This window comes from Colletotrichum navitas (genome assembly GCF_030913465.1).
Source record: "Colletotrichum navitas strain CBS 125086 chromosome Unknown LY79scaffold_125, whole genome shotgun sequence".
In the NCBI taxonomy this organism is placed as follows: Eukaryota; Fungi; Ascomycota; class Sordariomycetes; order Glomerellales; family Glomerellaceae; genus Colletotrichum; species Colletotrichum navitas.
Genome location: NW_026850671.1, coordinates 59,938 through 77,634, shown reverse-complemented (window position 1 = coordinate 77,634; position 17,697 = coordinate 59,938). Strand labels below are relative to the sequence as shown.

At 52.9% G+C, this 17,697-nt stretch overlaps 7 protein-coding genes across 7 annotated transcripts; 4 read left to right on the top strand and 3 right to left on the bottom strand.

The window, feature by feature from the left end:
- Positions 1-980: 980 nt before the first annotated feature.
- Positions 981-3,036, top strand: LY79DRAFT_571412 (acetyl-CoA hydrolase/transferase domain-containing protein). Its single transcript, XM_060559244.1, has one exon. The coding sequence runs from the start codon at positions 1,270-1,272 to the stop codon at positions 2,848-2,850; it is 1,581 nt and encodes a 526-aa protein (XP_060407926.1). The 5' UTR covers positions 981-1,269; the 3' UTR covers positions 2,851-3,036.
- Positions 3,037-3,245: 209 nt separating this feature from the next.
- Positions 3,246-4,541, bottom strand: LY79DRAFT_674492 (PdmS protein; the record flags this gene model as incomplete). The annotated part of the gene is made up of 1 exon (XM_060564313.1): positions 3,246-4,541. One exon carries the CDS (start codon positions 4,539-4,541, stop codon positions 3,246-3,248), a length of 1,296 nt encoding a protein of 431 aa, XP_060407925.1.
- Positions 4,542-5,345: 804 nt separating this feature from the next.
- LY79DRAFT_528226 (uncharacterized protein) lies at positions 5,346-6,761 on the top strand (the record flags this gene model as incomplete). The annotated part of the gene is made up of 2 exons (XM_060556002.1): positions 5,346-6,215; positions 6,279-6,761. The coding sequence occupies 2 exons, from the start codon at positions 5,346-5,348 to the stop codon at positions 6,759-6,761; spliced, it is 1,353 nt and encodes a 450-aa protein (XP_060407924.1).
- A 54-nt stretch (positions 6,762-6,815) lies between these two features.
- LY79DRAFT_594753 (uncharacterized protein) lies at positions 6,816-7,961 on the bottom strand (the record flags this gene model as incomplete). The annotated part of the gene is made up of 2 exons (XM_060561725.1): positions 6,816-7,853; positions 7,917-7,961. The coding sequence occupies 2 exons, from the start codon at positions 7,959-7,961 to the stop codon at positions 6,816-6,818; spliced, it is 1,083 nt and encodes a 360-aa protein (XP_060407923.1).
- A 2,491-nt stretch (positions 7,962-10,452) lies between these two features.
- LY79DRAFT_70450 (uncharacterized protein) lies at positions 10,453-11,197 on the top strand. The gene is made up of 3 exons (XM_060564981.1): positions 10,453-10,878; positions 10,949-11,037; positions 11,096-11,197. Exons 1-3 carry the CDS (start codon positions 10,671-10,673, stop codon positions 11,132-11,134), a joined length of 336 nt encoding a protein of 111 aa, XP_060407922.1. The 5' UTR covers positions 10,453-10,670; the 3' UTR covers positions 11,135-11,197.
- A 228-nt stretch (positions 11,198-11,425) lies between these two features.
- On the bottom strand, positions 11,426-12,947 carry LY79DRAFT_679488 (uncharacterized protein; the record flags this gene model as incomplete). The annotated part of the gene is given in 7 exon segments (XM_060564521.1): positions 11,426-11,620; positions 11,673-11,724; positions 11,778-11,836; positions 11,896-12,032; positions 12,086-12,374; positions 12,540-12,712; positions 12,728-12,947. 7 exon segments carry the CDS (start codon positions 12,945-12,947, stop codon positions 11,579-11,581), a joined length of 972 nt encoding a protein of 323 aa, XP_060407921.1. The 3' UTR covers positions 11,426-11,578.
- A 340-nt stretch (positions 12,948-13,287) lies between these two features.
- Positions 13,288-15,194, top strand: LY79DRAFT_571398 (major facilitator superfamily domain-containing protein). Its single transcript, XM_060559243.1, has 3 exons — positions 13,288-13,822; positions 13,881-14,814; positions 14,864-15,194. The coding sequence occupies exons 1-3, from the start codon at positions 13,615-13,617 to the stop codon at positions 15,096-15,098; spliced, it is 1,377 nt and encodes a 458-aa protein (XP_060407920.1). The 5' UTR covers positions 13,288-13,614; the 3' UTR covers positions 15,099-15,194.
- Positions 15,195-17,697: the final 2,503 nt, after the last annotated feature.

Genomic DNA, 17,697 nt, shown 5'->3' with positions numbered 1-17,697 from the left:
GAGTTTGAAGTCATTCCCGAGCCACTGTGCGATGATATATTGTCAGCAAAGCGTATGAAACCAAACAGATGTCTGGGTTTGTGTGCATGGACGGACACTGGTCCAAGGCATGCGGAGATGGTCCGGGAAGAAGTGGGTCCCGGCGCGCGAGCGCGAGGGTAGTGTAGTGAGTGTGCTTGAGGAGAGAAGAGACAGAGGCGTCGAGGAAGCAAAGCCGAGATTCGTCCGGCCGAGCTGTGCCGAAAGAATGGCTCGCATGTACGGAAGTTCTGGTTTGTTGAGGCCCCCCTGTTCATTGTTGCACGGGGAGCCCCCCCTGATGCGATGCTTGGACGGTGGGGGGCGGACTGTTTCGAGGTCCACGATATGGGATGCAAACAAAGGTTGGTGGGCAAATTCCAACGTTGGCGGCTTTGCAAATTGTTGATGTTGGTTCAAACAATTGTTGATGTTGATGAATGAATGAATTTGAATAGATAACCAAGGCACAAACAAACCTGAGGTACCAACAACGTGACCGAATGAATCCTGAGCCCAGCTCTGAGTCCTGTCTTTTGGCGTCACTTTCCAGCCCCATCATTGGTCAATCGCTTGTAGCCAAGATTATTCCCACACTGTAAATAGGCACATTCAGTGGCTACGGGACGGCATGTTACCGACTGTTACCGAGCCGTTGCCCCGTTGAGCCAATCAGACCAGCGCACGTGCTGACATAATGTATCAGAGGAGCGTGTGCACCTCACAAAAAGAACGCTCGCAGCTATATCATAAGAAGCTTCCCCCCTGCCAGGCCTGCGTCATTCCCCACCGAGGGGCTCCATGAAAGTGACCTGATCTGATCTTCGTGTCGCCTCTCATATCTCTCACCTGAAGAAAAATAGGGAACCAACCAACCAACGGCTGGCGTTTTTATTTCTTCCCTCTTTCCTTCCTGGACATGAGTAGTTGACACTATACACATAGAGGTATATATATATATATATATATATATATATATATATATGTATATCTACACCTTGGCACCAACTTTCTGCCCTAACAGTATTGTTATTCCTCTCGCCCTTCTACCCCTTGACCAGTCCTTTGGCTAAGCTTGTCATCCCATCTCCCCTCTCTTCGTCTCCACGGGGCTTCTTCGACCCTCTTGTAAAACTCCTCCTCTCCCTCTCCTCTCTCTCTTTTCTCCGTCCTGCCGCCGTCTGGTCGTCTCTGCTTCGCATTTGCTTCTCGACTCTCACCACCAAAAACATAACCTCACATCGTCTCACAATGGCGTCTCCCGTCGCCTCGGCCGCCCTGCGGTCTCGCGTCAAACGCGCATCGTTGCTGAACAAGCTCTCCCGTCCCCAAGACCTCCTCCAACACTTCCCCAACGGCGCCTACATCGGCTGGTCCGGCTTCACCGGCGTCGGCTACCCCAAGAAGATTCCCACCTTCCTCGCCGACCACGTCGAGCAGAACAGCCTCCAGGGCCAGCTGCGCTACAGCCTCTTCGTCGGTGCCTCCTCCGGTGCCGAGACGGAGAACCGTTGGGCTGGCCTCAACATGATTGAGCGACGAAGCCCTCACCAGGTTGGCAAGGCCATCTCCAAGGGTATCAATGAGGGCCGCATCCACTTCCACGACAGGCATCTGTCCCAGTTCCCCGTCGACCTCGTCTACGGCTTCTACACAAAGGAACGCCCCAACAAGAACCTCGACGTCGTCGTCGTCGAGGCCACCGACATCAAGGAGGATGGCAGCATCGTCCCCGGCGCCTCCGTCGGCGCCACCCCCGAGTTGGTGCAGATGGCCGACAAGATCATCATCGAGGTCAACACCGCGCTGCCGAGCTTCGACGGCCTGCACGACATCACCATGACCGACCGGCCCCCACACCGCAAGCCCTACCTCATCATGGGCGTTGAGGACCGCATCGGCCGCACCTCCATCCCCATCGACACGGAAAAGGTCGTCGGTATCATCGAGTCCGACTACCCCGACCAGACCGCCCCCAACACCCCGGCCGACGCCTCCTCGCGTGCCATTGCCAGCCATCTCATCGAGTTCTTCGAGCACGAGGTCACCCACGGCCGCCTGCCAAAGAGCCTTCTCCCCCTGCAGTCCGGCATCGGCAACATCGCCAACGCCGTCGTCGGCGGCCTCAAGGACTCCAACTTCTGGAACCTCAAGGTCTGGACCGAGGTCATCCAGGACACCTTCCTCGACCTCTTCGACTCGGGCCATCTCGACTTCGCCACCGCCACCTCGGTCCGCTTCTCCCCCGACGGCTTCCAGCGCTTCTACGACAACTGGGACAGCTATCACAACAAGCTGCTCCTCCGCAGCCAGAGCGTCTCCAACTCCCCCGAGATCATCCGCCGCCTCGGCGTCATCGGCATGAACACCCCCGTCGAGGTCGACATCTACGCCCACGCCAACAGCACCTGCGTCTTGGGCTCCCGCATGCTCAACGGCCTCGGCGGCAGCGCCGATTTCCTCCGCAACGCAAAGTACAGCATCATGCACACTCCCTCCACCCGCCCCTCCAAGACGGACCCCCATGGAGTCAGCACAATCGTCCCCATGTGCACCCACATCGATCAGACTGAGCATGACTTGGACGTTGTCGTCACCGAGAACGGCCTCGCCGACGTCCGCGGCCTGAGCCCCCGCGAGCGCGCTCGCGTCATCATCAAGAACTGCGCCCACCCCATCTACCGGCCCATACTGGAGCGCTACCTTGACAAGGCCGAGTTCGAGTGCCTCCGCAAGGGCATGGGTCACGAGCCTCACTTGCTCTTCAACACCTTTGACATGCACAAGGCTCTCGTAGAGGAGGGCAGCATGCAGAAGGTCAAGAGCTTCTAAGCTGGTGGTCCATCAGCTGCACAAGAGCGCGCAACCGCATTCAGTACGAAACATGGCTTTGCATCGGCGCATTCATGGCGTGCCTGGTGTTTTTCTTTATTTTGGGAGCATAGAGTAGTCTGGAATTTTGATAGGAAAATGATACCTCGCTGGACAATGGAAAACCCTAGCATACATACATGCATACATCTACACGGAGCCAAGCCCCCCCCTCCCTCTTCTCCCGAATGCGAACAGTGAATTCCGTCGGAGTGACGTATTTCCCCACACGCATGGCCAAGCCTCCCCTTGCCGGTCCTCGACGCCACGAGGTCGCAGTGACTCTCGGCTTCGAGGCGGAAATGGCGGTTCTCCTCCGTCTTCTCCTCACGTCTCGGCCCTCATCTCCAGCACCATCATCTACGGCCCGGCCCCGCAAGCCTCTCCAGGTGGTCGGCCGCCTCCTCGGGCCCGTTGTGCGCGGCGAAATCGTCGCGGATCCTCTCGGCCGCCCTCCGGTACCTGGGGTCCGACACGACGCGCTGGACCGCGGCCCCCAGCGCCTTCTCGCCCGGCGTGTTCGTCCCGAGATCGATGCCGGCCCCGCTCCACGCGACCCGCGCGCTGACGTCGGCCTTGTCCTCGGTGCGGCCCGCGCATACCATCGGCACGCCGCAGCTCAGCGCCGCGAGCACGCCGTTGTAGCCAGCGTTGGTGACCATGACGCCGACGTGGGGCAGGAGCTTGGCGTGCGGGACAAAGTCCGCCACCCGCGCGTTGTCCGGCAGCGTTCCGGCCGGAAACACCGTCTCCGCGTCCGGGGTCGTCGCGATGACGAGCAGGTCCGCGCGGCCCCGGAGAGCCGACAGCGTCGGCGAGATGAGGTTCGCCGCGTTGGTCGCGTACGTCCCCTGCGTCACGTGGACGACCTTGTCCCGCGGGTGCGCGAGCATCTCACCCCACCACGCGGGCAGGGCGGTCTCCTCGTCGTCGTCGTCGCCGAACAGCGGGAGCAGCGGCCCGACGAAGGTGACGGCCGGGTGCAGGTTTTTCCTCGGGAACTCGAAGGCCGGCGTCGTGGGCATGAGGTGCAGCGCGTCCGACCTCGTCGCGTCGAAGAAGCCCGTCGCCGGCAGCGGCGGCAGGCCGAGCACCGCCCTCTGCTCGTTGAGGGGGGCCGTGAGCCTCGGGTAGAGCAGCCGGCCCGCGGCCGCGTGCGCCAGCGCGTTGACCCAGCGGCCGAAGGGCGTCTTGGGCGGCGACCACCCGGTGCCCCAGGGCGGGACCTCGGCGTCGAGCGTGACGAGCGGGTTGATGCCGAGGGTCGCGTACGGCGGGCCGCCGAGGTCGCGCAGACAGTGCGCGCCGTAGGCGGTCAGGTCGACCAGCAGGACGTCGGCGCCGAACTCCTCGATAGCGGCGCGGTAGGCGGCGACCTGGTCCGGCACGCGGTCCAGGAAGAGCTGGCGGAGGGTGGAGACGACGGCGGCGAGCCCCGAGGTGCCCGGCTCCGGCGCGAGCGGCGTCTCGTCGTGGCGCGCGAGGGCCGGCGGCGATGCGACGAACGTGGCGCCGGTCGGGGTGACGAGGTGTTCGTGCGAGGCCGACGTGAGCCAGGCGACGGCGTGGCCGCGGCGGACGAGGGCGCGGGCGATGGGCTGTGCCGGGTGGATGTGCCCCGCGAAGGGCATCGTCGCGATGAGGACCTTCATCGCCGGTCCCGCAGGGAAGGTTGTCTAGAGAGGGGATTTCTGGCGTGGGTTTTATATGTACTTGATCAGATTGCTCGATATGCGTCCAGTCATATGAGATGAAAGGACATTGAGATTACGATCCGTCGCGGCGCACGGTATATCGCGTCCTGGAGAGCGTCGGATGTGCCGGCCGTTCCGACTCAGTTGTATTTTTAAAGTTAAATGAGCGGCTGCAGAGCCGAAGCCTTCCGAAGACGGTCCAGGGTCGCATTGTCTTGCGCAACAGAATTGAAAGAATCGAGAATGAGTTAGACGTCAGTGCGATTGGACATGGTGATTCTCGACTCTTAACTACTCTATCTATAAAACAAAGATGCATCACCGATGGGGAAAAGGGGCGAGCGAGTCTCACGAGATCTCACCGCCGCTGACCCCACCGTCGTCCCGCCCAAGACCTGTTCCACGTGGACATGCCGACTGTTATGTATTTGGCCATGTTCATGAGAAGAAGATCATCCGGCTTTGGTGTCTACCATCTAGAGTCATGGCCAGTTGCCGAGAATTCTATTGGCACGATGCAACAAACGGCTGCCTAAAGCTAAGAGGCGTAGAAGGATTCTGGCCAGGTGTCCGACCGCGCTTCGGCGCGCCAAAGACATTCGTGGCCTCTCCGCCACGGTGTATAAGTCGACGGTAATCTGCGTTATAACCTTTACGACTTTGTCCTAAAACAAAGAACTGCCCTATCCTTTGCAAATAGCTGGCGCCTCTTGAGCGAACTCGAGATTTAGGACACATCAAACAGAATATACCACCGCCAAGATGCACTGCACCCTCCGAAACGTCCTTCTCTTCTCTCTCCTCCTCTGTACCGTCTCGGCCTCCGCCCTCGAGTCCCGCTGTCCGACCTACATCGAGACCGTCGTGCCGTCAGGCCAGGATGGGCACTACGGGCGCCGCGAGCCCGGCGACCCGTTCCTCGCGACCATGCGCGACGTCCACGATACCCTCTCCCGCTGCCCCGACGTCAAAAGCCTGAAGCTCCGCATCACGGCGCTGGGTTGCTCCGACCACCCCGACCGCTGGAGCTTCCCCTTTGACCTCGCCGGCTCTTCGCGCTACCCGTCGGTGCTGGAGGTACTGGACCTCGAGGGCTACCACTTCGACGACTCGGCCTGGGCGGAGGCGTCGCAGCCGCCCTGGTCCACCGGCTCGCGGTTCTGGGACGCTCTCGAGTGGCTCGGCTCGGGCCGGGTCCGCGACTGGCTGCGGTGGCTTCCGCTGTCGCCGGAGCAGAAGGCCAAGACGAACCTCGACCTCTGGCTCGACGCCATGGACTTTTCGCACGTCAGAGAGCTTTCCCTGAAAGGCATGTGGCGTCGATCGCCGGACCTGCGCGCCCTCGCTTCGCAGCTCAAGTCACTCCGGTCGTTGACCATCAGGGGCGGCGGCCCGTGGGCCAGGGACCTCATCCTGGCCCTGCCGGAGAACTCGTTGACGTCTCTGACGTGGCATTCGAGCGACGAGACGGGCGCCTCCGTGCTACCCATCCTTCGCCGGCACGCGCAGTCTCTGACGAGCCTTGAGTGGCGGGAGCCGGAGAGCAACTATCGGCAGCGGATGGTCATGGCGCCGGGAGAGCTCGCCGAGCTGGGCCGTATGGTGCCCAACCTCGAGAGGCTGACGCTCGACGTCAACCGAAACGGGACGTGGCCGATGGAGCACCTCGGGGCGCTGGCGACGAACTTCCCCAAGGTCGTCAACGTCACCGTCTTCCTCGAGATCGCGAGCGAGTGCCGGCGGCAGCTCGACAGCTCCCCCGGATACTCCGGTCCGCGGTGGAGAGAGGACGAGCCGGAGCCGTGCGGGGGCCTCGACTCCATGGCGCAGCCGCTGCTCGACCGCCCCGGCGCCTCCACGCTGTTCGAGTTCCTCCGGGAGAAGAAAGTGGGCGCCGAACTGACCAAGGCCGTCTTCTACGCCGGTGACTGGGAGCGGCCGTGGGACGGGGCCTTGGCGGAGGAATCGTGGCTCGACGGCAGGCAGGCGTTTATGGTCTGCGAGGCGCTTGTCGACGACGGCGTCCCGGAGGCCTGGTCGTCGGGCAGAGGGCACCTGTGTCGGGGAATCGCCACCCATGTTGCCTCGCCGTATTCGTTGTCAGGAAATGCCGAGAGGTTTGATGATCCCGCGTGGCACGGTGATTTGGCCCAGCGCGCCCGGCGGATGCAGTTGTAGAGTAGGGGGGACGCGTCGTGCCATGGAGGGAAGGAGCTTGCGACCTGGTCGTGATCAAGACGGCGTCTCGGTCGAAAGCGGGGACGCTTCTCGTGCATCCGGGGAGCCCATCCTCAGCGACCCGATCCAGCTCCCGAGGGCGACGGAGACGCCGATGTTGCTCCATCGCGGGCCGTCCCCGAAGCAGACAAAGTTCTGAACGAACCAGGCGGCCATGGCGCGCAACATCTCCTTGTCGGCGCGTGTGCCCCCACCCTCGAGTACGGCCTGGAACCGCGCGGCCTCGTCCGGCGTCAGCTGGCTCAGCAGGTTCTCTGCCACCTCAGCTGGCGTCTTCCAGTACCGCGGCTGCGCGCCCGTGGTCTCGTAGTCGTGCAGGACGCGCTTGTACAGGTCCGCCATGGCGATCCGCTCAAACTGCTCTGACAGCGTGCGGAACATGTGCCCCTTGCGCCTGAAGTCCAGCCTCGCCTGGGTCAGGGACACGAGGTACTTCCGGTCGGTCAGGGGTCTTGAGGGGTTGAAGATACGGTCCAGTTGCTTGGTGGCCTGCGGGGCAGACTGGGCGTTCCAGAGGTCGACGGTGTAGTCCACGGTGGACCAGAATATGTAGCCCGCCATGGTGTACGTGTCCCCGCTGATATATTGCATTGTGTCTGCTGATGGTTCCAAGATGCGGACCAAACGCTCCGTGTCGAGCCAGAGGCCGTTGTCGAGGCGCGGGCTCAGCTTCCCGCCTCGCGGTTCATCATTGGGCGAACACCCCAACTCGGCCGGCATGTGGGCAGCCGGCAGTGACGGGTTGAGTTGGGCAGACTGCGCGGGCGATGAATGGGCAATTTGCCCAGCACCGTCGAATTCCATGTCGCCGTCAGCAGCAACGGGCGCATCGCTGATGTCAGCCAGCTCTCGGGCCTTGGAGAGCGCAGCGCTGAGACGGTCGGTGATGGCGTAACACCCTAGAGATGCCCTGTGGATCTCGACGATGGCGTCTTTGAGCTTCTGGTTCTCGTCCTGGAGCGTCTGGATCTTGGTTGCGTGGCGCTTGCGGTACTCCCGCTGGGCAATGACACCTCGCGCACGTCGTCGAGCCTTGTGTTGGGCAGTTAGCAATCACGTCTCCTTGGACACACTTATGCATATTATAAAGCTCACCTCAGCGTCGGCCGCACTCATCTCCGTTGCTGAGGGCGGCCCCATTATGTCATTTGGGATGCGCTAAAGAGACTCGCCGTGTCAACGTTGTTACATGAAGGATAATCAGAGCGACCCCCTTTATGTTGGCGAGGAATATTGAATTAATCAGCTTCGACGTGGAAGAGGTGCATATACAGTTTAATAACTGTGCTCTCACTGTCAATTAAGTAAGCACTAGCTGACGGACAACTGCCGGAGCCCCACCCATAACGTTATCCGGAAGTTCGGGGGAGTTCGGCGGTGGGCACCGGCGGACAGGTTCCAAATCCCGTCTGAGCCTGTAAAAGTTGTCTTGATGAACGGATAACTGAACAATGCGCGGGCGACTACGTCGTAACAGATTTTGCTTTTTGTGGACGCGACCTGTTTCCATGAAGATGGCATATAAAAGTGCTACAAGGTACAATGTCTCGCCTTGGGGGTTTTATAGTATCAGCTCTAGCGTTCCCAAACAATCCCTACTACGGGCATAGAAATCGCTTCCCACAACGGCTATGTCGCTCCCTTCTCCAACCAGAACCTACCGCATAAAGATGTATGAAGATATCTCCCCGCCTCGCACTAAACTGTCAACCAAAGGAAAGCATACCTTCGTCTCGGATGGCGGTTCATGTATCCGCCCTCGATCGCGTAGTCCTTCACAAAATCGGGCATCTTGAGCCTGAGAATCTTGGGAGGCTCATCCAAGTCTCTCGAGGACACCATGTCCGCCATTGAGTCTCTGAACCCGGAGACCAGAGTCCACTTGCACGCGGCCGACCTCATGGACGCCAGTGCAACCGCCGCGGCCCTACCTCCGTCGTGCATACCTCCACCGCCGCGATCCACTTACCTCACCTGCTGGGCTATTCCGCCTACCACGCGTCAAATATCGCCGCGATCAAGAAGTTCGAGCACTTCCACAGGGAGAACTCCGACTTCTTCGTGATCCAGGTACGCCCGCGGGTCTCATCTGAGGCACCGCCACGCCGGAGAAGGGTGGCGGTCGTTGGAGAAGCTGGGGTTGCTTTACGACAATATTGCGCTGCCATGGGACTTTATCGTGAGGACGCTGAGCAGCGAGGCTGGCTTCTTGAGCGCGCGTTTGGGACGTATGAACTGGGACGTTGAAGAGCCCCAAGAGCTTCGGGGCGGGCTGGAGAGTGATCCAAGTCGTTTAAACATGGGGTTATAGGGCTGACACTAGATCCCGATATCCGATTAGACTGCTCTAGTCAGCGATTCAGAATTGGTTGGCTACTCAGTACTTCACTGTCGCGAGTGCTTGTTGAGAAGCCGGTAGGGAATTAGGGACCGGGTGAATTGTTTTGAAAGAAGATAGGATTTATAATCATTACCTTACCCACACATTCAATGCCTTTTCCGCTTCAACTGTGATTGCGAAGGTACTCTCCTGTGTTTGACCAGACTATAACAAGATTGAATTGACTTCAAGCAGAGGTAGGTCAATCCTGGCTGCAGCGTGAAGGATGCTGAGCGAGGTATACTTGACTTGTTTTCTACTGACTCCGCTTCTAACCTGCGTTCGCAGAGGCTAGTCTAATTAGTAAGTTGAGCTAGGAACCACTCACGACAACCTTTTCCAGCCGCTGTTGGTCTTGAGGTCTTGGGGGAAACTTCGGACACCTCCTTACTAGCCTTTTTTCCACGGCGCATTGGTCGCGTTTGTCCCGGTGGATGGCCCGAGTTCCCGAACCGCTCTGCCGCTTTGATTGCGGCTAATGCGGCTCGGCAGTCGTTCTTGGCGAACGGCACAACTCGCTATCTGGCCGAGTCTACCAGCCAGGCAACAAAACAATAATGGGCAGATCAGAAATAAAAACAATACTGGACACCTTGGCTTTCTCGAGAATGGCCGTGTCATTCCCCTACCTCAGTCAAGCGCCTTCAATTAGGAGGCGAGCCAAAGCAAGAACAAGCGAAAGGGGCAATTTGACCACAGCCGAGAATGAAGTTGCGCAGCACTGTGATATTGTATGGTCTGCAGGCGAGGGACCCTCGTATCGGTAGGCTTGGCATCAAAGCCAATGTGGCTAGGACTGAGACACTAAGGTTGTGCCCATTGATGGTGCTGCAGATCCGTCACTAGCCGGATTGACTAACATTCGAATGGATCAACCCCATCGATATTGGTCGCGGGACTCATCAGCGCTCGGGAAATTTTGCAAACGCCATTGCTGTCAAGGAACTGCTTGTTGCTCCGACTTGGCGGGTGATAGGAAAGCCAACGACCCCTATGGCAGTCGAAATCCTGAGACTGTCTTGCAAGTAGGACCGTTAGGAATGACTTTGGTGAGCCCGAGACATTCATCAGCCTCCACTTGCCGCCCGCCAACGGCGACAGATGTGTCAAGGGTATTTTACCGACGATTCCGTCGACTAATTGGCGTGAATCAATAGACGTTTACGAGGATGTGTTGGCGGGCTCCACGCGGTGAAAACTAGTTAAGGCGTAAAAGATGACGGGCTGGCTTGCCCTTGTGTAAAACCATGTCTTGTCCCGGCATTCTAAAGCCTAGGATACTGGCACTGACGTCGCTGTTCTCAACAATCAAAAGCCAACTTTGACTTCAGCATAGTAGAATCATGGGCATAAATTCAACCGATTTCCCTTTCCGAAGCTGAAAAGAGTGTCTATCTCCATTACAACAGCTCACCCCCCCATCCACCACAATCTTTATCAACCGAATCCGATCTCCCAGTATCGTTACGATGAAGCCCACAACCTACCTTCTCGCTCTTTTTGCTTCCGTTGCGATCGCCGCCCCCACGAGCGTGGAAAGCACCACTGATGAGCTGAACAAGGAGGCCTGCGATGCCCAAGAGGACGCGTCTATCGTTCCTACCCTATGCAAGCTGAGCACCGCGCTTTGCTGCGGTTCCAAGGGCAATGATACCACCTCCCTGGAGTGTGTCGCTCGTAAGTTTCCAAGACCAACGCTTTGTACGTTGCGTGAGCCCCCAGGTCCTCGGCTAAACGGCGACCACAGCCTCTACTGCACCCTTAACTATTGCTGGCTTCGAGGCCTCCTGCCTGGTCACTGGCAAAAAGTACCCGAAATGCTGCGCTCTCGATCTCGTAAGTCGTTGTTGCAGAGAAGTACATCTTGGTATATGTGTTAACTGGAGTTCCCCAGTTTGGACTCGTCGTTTCTTGTGAGAGCAATGTTCTTTAAGAACATTATTAGTCACCAACGAACGATGCAGAGAAGCTTTTCCTTCCTTCGTCTTGGGATTTCCACAATGCGGCCATTCGGTATTTTACTTTGTCCCTGTACACCCGTCCTGGAGTTTATTTTGTCTACGTCGTTGTAGGATAGGCAAGCATCTTGAGTAGTAGCCACTCAAGAAGGTACATACGCCACCCATTACTAAAAGTTTTAATACCTATATATATCTTCCGTGCACCTTTGTGTTTGTTAAACTCTCCAGAACTCTCCATATGGGATACTGATTTCTGGTATCGGCCGGCATAGACTCTTCTTGCCATTTGTTGCACGTTGTCGGCATACTCTACTCAAAGCACCTATCCAACTGGTTCGTCCCACAGACTAGCAAGCAATCTCCGATTCCTGGTTTTTCATCAATCACTGGCACTTGAGGTCGATCTCCAAGGCCACTTACCCTGTCCAGGGTTCTCTGGCATGCTGCACGGCATGATTCTAATCGCATATCAGCATTTTCTTTCACCGACGGCGGCTCACTTTAACTCACATCTGAAAGCAACACATTGCCTTCTTCCCACGAGACTAGAGCTCTCGTCTCCCTATATGTTGATTTAGAGGAAAGCGACAGAGCAGGCACTGGCATTAAACTCACTTGATGATTTCAACAGCCGAATCAAGAAACTCCCTCCGAATTGCAGAGCTGTTGCCGTACTTCGGAAGTCAGCCACTAGGAAAGCCTTGTTGTCATTGCGGGGCCGCATGTAGCTTACGAATGCCGGCGGTTGATACCGCCCCTCCTTGTTGATATGAGGGGGTTGCAACGTATCGGCGTTAAGCGCATTTAGAAATCGAGACACTACATTGTTGAAAAATGCAGTCTGTCCTGTCCGCGGGTGATCTCTCACGGCTTCGAGACGGTTAGCAAACTTGCTCGTCAACCCTCTGAGCTGTGTGATCTACCAGGCAGATGTTGCCAAACCCTCAAATCTCCCATCGGGTTACTGTCGAATTGGTTTTCACAGACCCACTGTGCCGTGGACAACCGTTTCACTTCGTTTTCGATCTTTGTTCGAGCAGTCTCCGCATCGTCGCTGTCCAAGACTTTACGACCATACGCCTGCAAAACTGTGGTTCCCTCAGAAGAAGTCTGGTCACGGGGTCCGTTTGGATAGAATCGTTGGTACTTGACGCCCTTTGACCCAAGTCTTAAGAACTTGTGCAGAGCTACACGGTAAAGATTCCAACCTTGCTCTCGACATCTTTGATGAAGTCAGGGTGCCTGTCTTTCAGCAGGCGGTAGAGTCCAATAGAGTTGTTGATAGGGGTTCCACCACCTACAACATCAGAACCCTGTCAATTTTTTACAAGCCGAATACCTACCCGTCTCAGGTGCCGAAGCGCAGAAGAGCAAGACGTAAGCCGGGTAATGTGGGCTCAATCCGAATTCATTGTGAGGGTCAACTGGCTGCGTATTGGGCCCTTCATTGGCCGTTGCCACGTTCTTGGCACGGATGGTGCGTCGAACCGGGTTGCCGATATCTTCGTGTGCGGTCCAGCCAAACGCGTGCGCAAACTGGGAAAATTCATCTGCATTTTACAGACCTAGGTTCTGGAAGTAGACCGCACCATGCTCGTATAACAGAGCTCGTAGCTTCTCGTTGGATGAGAGTTCTTGGATTGCGGCGACCAGATGCGCTATGTGGGTATCTGGCCGGGATGCCGCCAACGACAAGGGGAACACCGTATTTTCCGAGTACGGAGCCCTCAAATGAACCGCCGAGTCGTACGGAGCTGTCCTGAGCGTCATGGTGATGGGCCACATCTTGAAGTATATTTCCAGAAGTCTGGGGCGGGTTGCTGTCACGGTACGGATATAGATCACAAAACGTCGAAGTAGGGTTATCGAGGGATTTGCCTACGATTCAGATACTCCCAAGTTCTATCATGGGACTCTGGATGCACTTTTATGCTATGGTTGTCCTGCGCTCTCCAAAGCCAGGGGATGACGAACTGTGGAGGTCGCCATCCGCTCGCAGATGTCGCCATCGTATCCTTGCAAGCACGACGACATGTCGGACCTGGAACCCACCCCATCATGCCACTCCAAGGGTCCAATCCACGTTTTTCCTTTTCTTTTTTGTTTCGAATTTCTGGGGGGAGGTCCGACAAGATCGCGCTTGTGCCGGCTGGCTGGGATATCTCATCACAATCTCTAATGACGCCATACGAGCCAAGGTCGCCGGAGTCATCTTTTCAGCCAATCTGGCAACGGCCTCGTATCTGACAGGGTGCGGAGTGACTGACCCTGGGCAAAGAAACAAAACCCAGTCAGATGTAACATGGCAGATATCAGTCGCTTGCAAACTGCCAAGATGTATATGGGTCTAGTGATGGCTGATTTGAGTTATTAAAGAGTAAGATTGTAGTACGGGCTGGCATTTCTCTTAAAAAGCTCAACGCCGGACAGCCCCCAAGTCCCCCAGAGTTGCATGAACTCTACCATTGCGTCGGGATCGCCAGCAATGTCGTCCACCGACCACGCAAAGCTGCCTGACGAGGTTGACCAGGAGGCCCAAGACTCCCAGCCCTTGAAGCCCGTGTCGCGTTTTACGCGCTGGTTTCGCAGCCCTTTGTTCAATGTCATCATCGTCGGCTTGATTTCGTTCACTCAACCCGGCATTTGGAATGCGCTCAACAGTAAGTCTGGCAACTGCAACCAAGTCGAGCGCAGCGCGTACTAACGGGGTCTATCAAGGCACCGGCGCGGGCGGTCAACAGGAGCCCTACCTCGTCAATGGGGCCAACTCTTTGACTTTCGGTATCATGGTCTTCGGCTGCAGTTTCTTCGCCATTATGGCCAACAAAATCGGCCTCAAGACGGTCTTGATCATCGGCACGCTTGGCTACGCACCTTACTCGGCTTCTATGTACGTGAACAACCGTTACGGAGTCGAATGGTTCGTCCTGTTTGGCGGCGCTACCTGCGGTATTGCCGCGTCTGCGTTGTGGGCGGCTGAAGGTGCCATCGCTCTTGGATATGCCGACATCAAGGACAGAGGCAAGTTCACTGGTATCTGGCTCGGGCTCCGGGAGCTGGGCCAACTGCTCGGATCCTCTATCCAGCTTTCCTTGAATGCCAAAAACGGCCAGCGAGGAAAGGTGGGATACTCAACCTACCTTGTGCTAATTGCCCTCCAATGCCTTGGTCTTCCCCTGGCCCTGCTCATATCGCCTCCGCAGAAGGTAATCCACAGTGGCGGAAGGAAGATTGCCGACCCGACGAAGAACAAGGTTGTCATGGGGGAATTCCGCAAATGGTTAAAACTGCTCAAAAAGAAGCAGTTTTACCTCTTGATCCCTATCCTGATTGGCTTCAACTGGAACAGCACATATCAGGGCATCTACCTCACAAAGTACTTTTCCGTCAGAGCCAGAACATTGGGCGGCTTGACCTCTGGCATTGCAGCATCCGCTGCCAACATGTTCTGGGGATGGTTCTACGACCTGAAGTGCTTCAGTCGCCCGCAACTTGCAAGGATCACCTGGGCTTTCTTTTCAGTTATCATGCTGGGTCTATTCGCCTGGCAGGTCGCCAACGAGAAGTTGTACGGGGACACAGTTCCGAAGATTACTTTGGACTGGACTTCTCCCGGGTTCGGGCGCGGCTTCGCAGTCAACGTGCTTTTCCGGTAAGTTTCTCGTGGACGTCGGGTGAGACTCGAGCTGATACAAAGGCAGGTTCATGAACGAGTCACATTATATGTTCGTTTACTGGCTCATGGGCACATTCTTTGACGACATTGAAACCCTGACTTTGGGCGTCGGTCTCGTGCGGTCATTTGAGTCCATTGGATCATGCTTATCATTTGGTATAGGCGCAGTTAAGATCTCGCCTATGGTTAACCTTATTGTCGCATTCGTTATGTGGGAGCAGCAAGGTGAGGCAATATCCGTTGATATTGGTGATGTGTAGCTGACTAGAAGTGGGCTGCCTACAGTGGGCAGAGGCTGCCTGAGAAGGAGGTGGAGGTGGGTCACGTGACCCATGGGCTCCTCTACTAACACTCCCCCTCAGGCTCTGCCAGCCCACTCCTATATACTGTAATAATAGGGGTAAATAACTGCCTAACCCTGAATCCTCTAAATCTAAGGAGTTTTTAAAGTATATAATAACTTTAGCAAAAGGCTAGTAATTTGCCTATTAGTTTAGCAATAATTTATTTATACGCTAATAAGCCTACGTAATCTATATAACCTATTATCTATATAGTCTATCTATATACCTATATAACCTATTAATTTAATCTATTTACTATACCTAGTAGTCTAATAAAATCCTTGTGTTTATTTAAGGCTAGTGCCTTTATAAGGCTATTAGTGGCTATCTTAGTGCTATAAATAAGTTAGAGGGCAATATTCTTGTAGATATAAACCTTTTAGATTATCTATTTATATTAGACATTAATGCTTTAAGTTTATGCTTTATTAAGGGGATTTATAACGTTAACTATTATGTTAGCACTATTAGTAAAAAGGATAGTTAGAGTATTTAGTAGTTAGCTAAGGAGTTATTTAGTATAGTAATAAATCTACTTTATAGTAATTACTACTAGCATAAGGTTAATAAACTTTACCTTAGTAGAGCTTAAAGTAACAAAGGTCTATTACTTAGACTTCTAGGCTACTAGTAAGCTAGTAAAGTAGACAATATAACTACCTATAGATACCTATAATAGGTAATTATTAGCAAAAGAAGCATCTACTATAGTATAGAGGCTAACGTTAGTAAAGGGGTTAAGTCTACTAAATAAGATACTATAATAAGTAGTGCCTTTAAGGTAGTAAAAAAGGTACTTAATAGCTGCCTAATAAGTAAGTAATAGGCTAGTATTAGCCTAAGAGAGCTTACTAACTATAAAAGTAATATTTAGGTGTATACTAGTAGCTAACTAGTTAAGGTAGCTAGTCTATTTAATATAAAGCTATTAGTTAGCTTTAGTGTAGTTATTCTTGCTCTAAGTAACAAGAAGGTCCTAGTTAGTAAGTAATAGGGTCTTAACTAGCTAAAGGTTAGTGTAACTAAAGTAATAAAGTATACCTTTAGTATACTTATGTTAATTAATGTAAATCTTGTTAGCAGTAGAACGCTAGATCTAAAAGCTAAGAAACTAAGAGGCCTTGCTAAGGTCTTTTAGTAGGTAGACCTTAGTAAGTATATTATATACTTTCCTAGTTATTTTAGTAGTAAGTATAGCTACTGTATTATTATTAATATATATTAAGGCGTAAGTATTAAGGTCTTTGTTATAGAAGAGGTAGATTTTTCTTTTAACTAGCTAAAAGCTAATCTTCTTTATTTTACCTTTAATAAGTATAAACTACTATAGTAGTAACTTATGTAGACTATAGAGGGCCTTCTAGAGTAACTAGACCTTGTTGTTAACAGTAGTATAACTAGTAGGTTGTTTAATATAGACGTTAGTGCTAGCAAGAATAGGGGTAGTAAGAAAGGTAGTATTAAAGTTATATATTTTATACTTTAATCTATAAAGAGTAATAATAGTAAAAAAGAGGTAAATAGTAGTAGTAGTAGCTATAGCTATATATACCTCTTGTAATAACTAATTACCCTGCTTAAAGTTACTATAGACTACCTATTAGGCCTTAAAGCGTATAATTTTATTATTTATATTAGTTTTAATATTAAATACCTATTTGCCTAGTAGTACTTTAGCTCTAGTTAGGGGGTTAATAAGGGTATATACCTCCTTATTATTAAACTACTAGATCTTAGTATTATAGGCCTATTTCTAATAGTGCTAGTATAGGCCTTTTTTTGCCTTCTTAAAGGTAGTAGGTATATTATAACTAGTAGGTAGTACCTTTAATAATGTAGCTACTATAAGGGTACTAATAGAGTAACTTTAACTATCTTAGTGTACTTAAATATTAGCTAAGAGATATACCTTTTTCTTGTAGTTTTAGATGCCTACTATTTTATAATAGTAGCTAGGTAGCTTTACTACGCTAGTATAACATAGGTAACTAGTAGTAATATACTTAGTAGTAGATATAGTAGTAGGGGCCTTAATAATAAGGTCTAGCTTATCTTCCTCTATAACTAGAGGAAAGTAGTTAGCCTCCTGTTAAATAACTTTATAAAACTTATTATTAGTAAAGTTATTATTTTATTTATCTAGGTGTTTATTTATAGGCTATTTATTAGTAAGTAATAAAATAAGTATAGTAGTGTTCTCTAGGGGTAAAGTTATATAGGTAGTATTATTAATATACTTGCTATTAAAGGTACTACTATTAGTTTAGTTAGCCTACTGGTTTTGTAGGGTCTTAGTAACTAGTAGGTAAGAATTAGGGACTTAGCTAGGAAACTAAATCTAGAGGTTAGGCTTATTAAAGAGTATATTATAGTTAGTATTTACTAGGATATTTACGTTAGTAATAAGGTAAAGAATAGTCTTTTTTTTCTTTTTATAAAAATAAACGTTATAGTAATAGATAACTTACTTCTAATTAGGGATATAGATATAGTAGATATAACTATATAAAGAGCT

Bases quoted from the DNA above. Each gene is read 5' to 3' on its own strand.
- LY79DRAFT_70450 (XM_060564981.1), top strand. From the start codon at position 10,671: ATGAAGCCCACAACCTACCTTCTCGCTCTTTTTGCTTCCGTTGCGATC. The intron at 10,879-10,948 runs GTAAGTTTCCAA...CGGCGACCACAG, and splicing joins CTCCCTGGAGTGTGTCGCTC to CCTCTACTGCACCCTTAACT. The intron at 11,038-11,095 runs GTAAGTCGTTGT...GGAGTTCCCCAG, and splicing joins AATGCTGCGCTCTCGATCTC to TTTGGACTCGTCGTTTCTTG.
- LY79DRAFT_571412 (XM_060559244.1), top strand. From the start codon at position 1,270: ATGGCGTCTCCCGTCGCCTCGGCCGCCCTGCGGTCTCGCGTCAAACGC.
- LY79DRAFT_571398 (XM_060559243.1), top strand. From the start codon at position 13,615: ATGAACTCTACCATTGCGTCGGGATCGCCAGCAATGTCGTCCACCGAC. The intron at 13,823-13,880 runs GTAAGTCTGGCA...GGGTCTATCAAG, and splicing joins CATTTGGAATGCGCTCAACA to GCACCGGCGCGGGCGGTCAA. The intron at 14,815-14,863 runs GTAAGTTTCTCG...ATACAAAGGCAG, and splicing joins GCAGTCAACGTGCTTTTCCG to GTTCATGAACGAGTCACATT.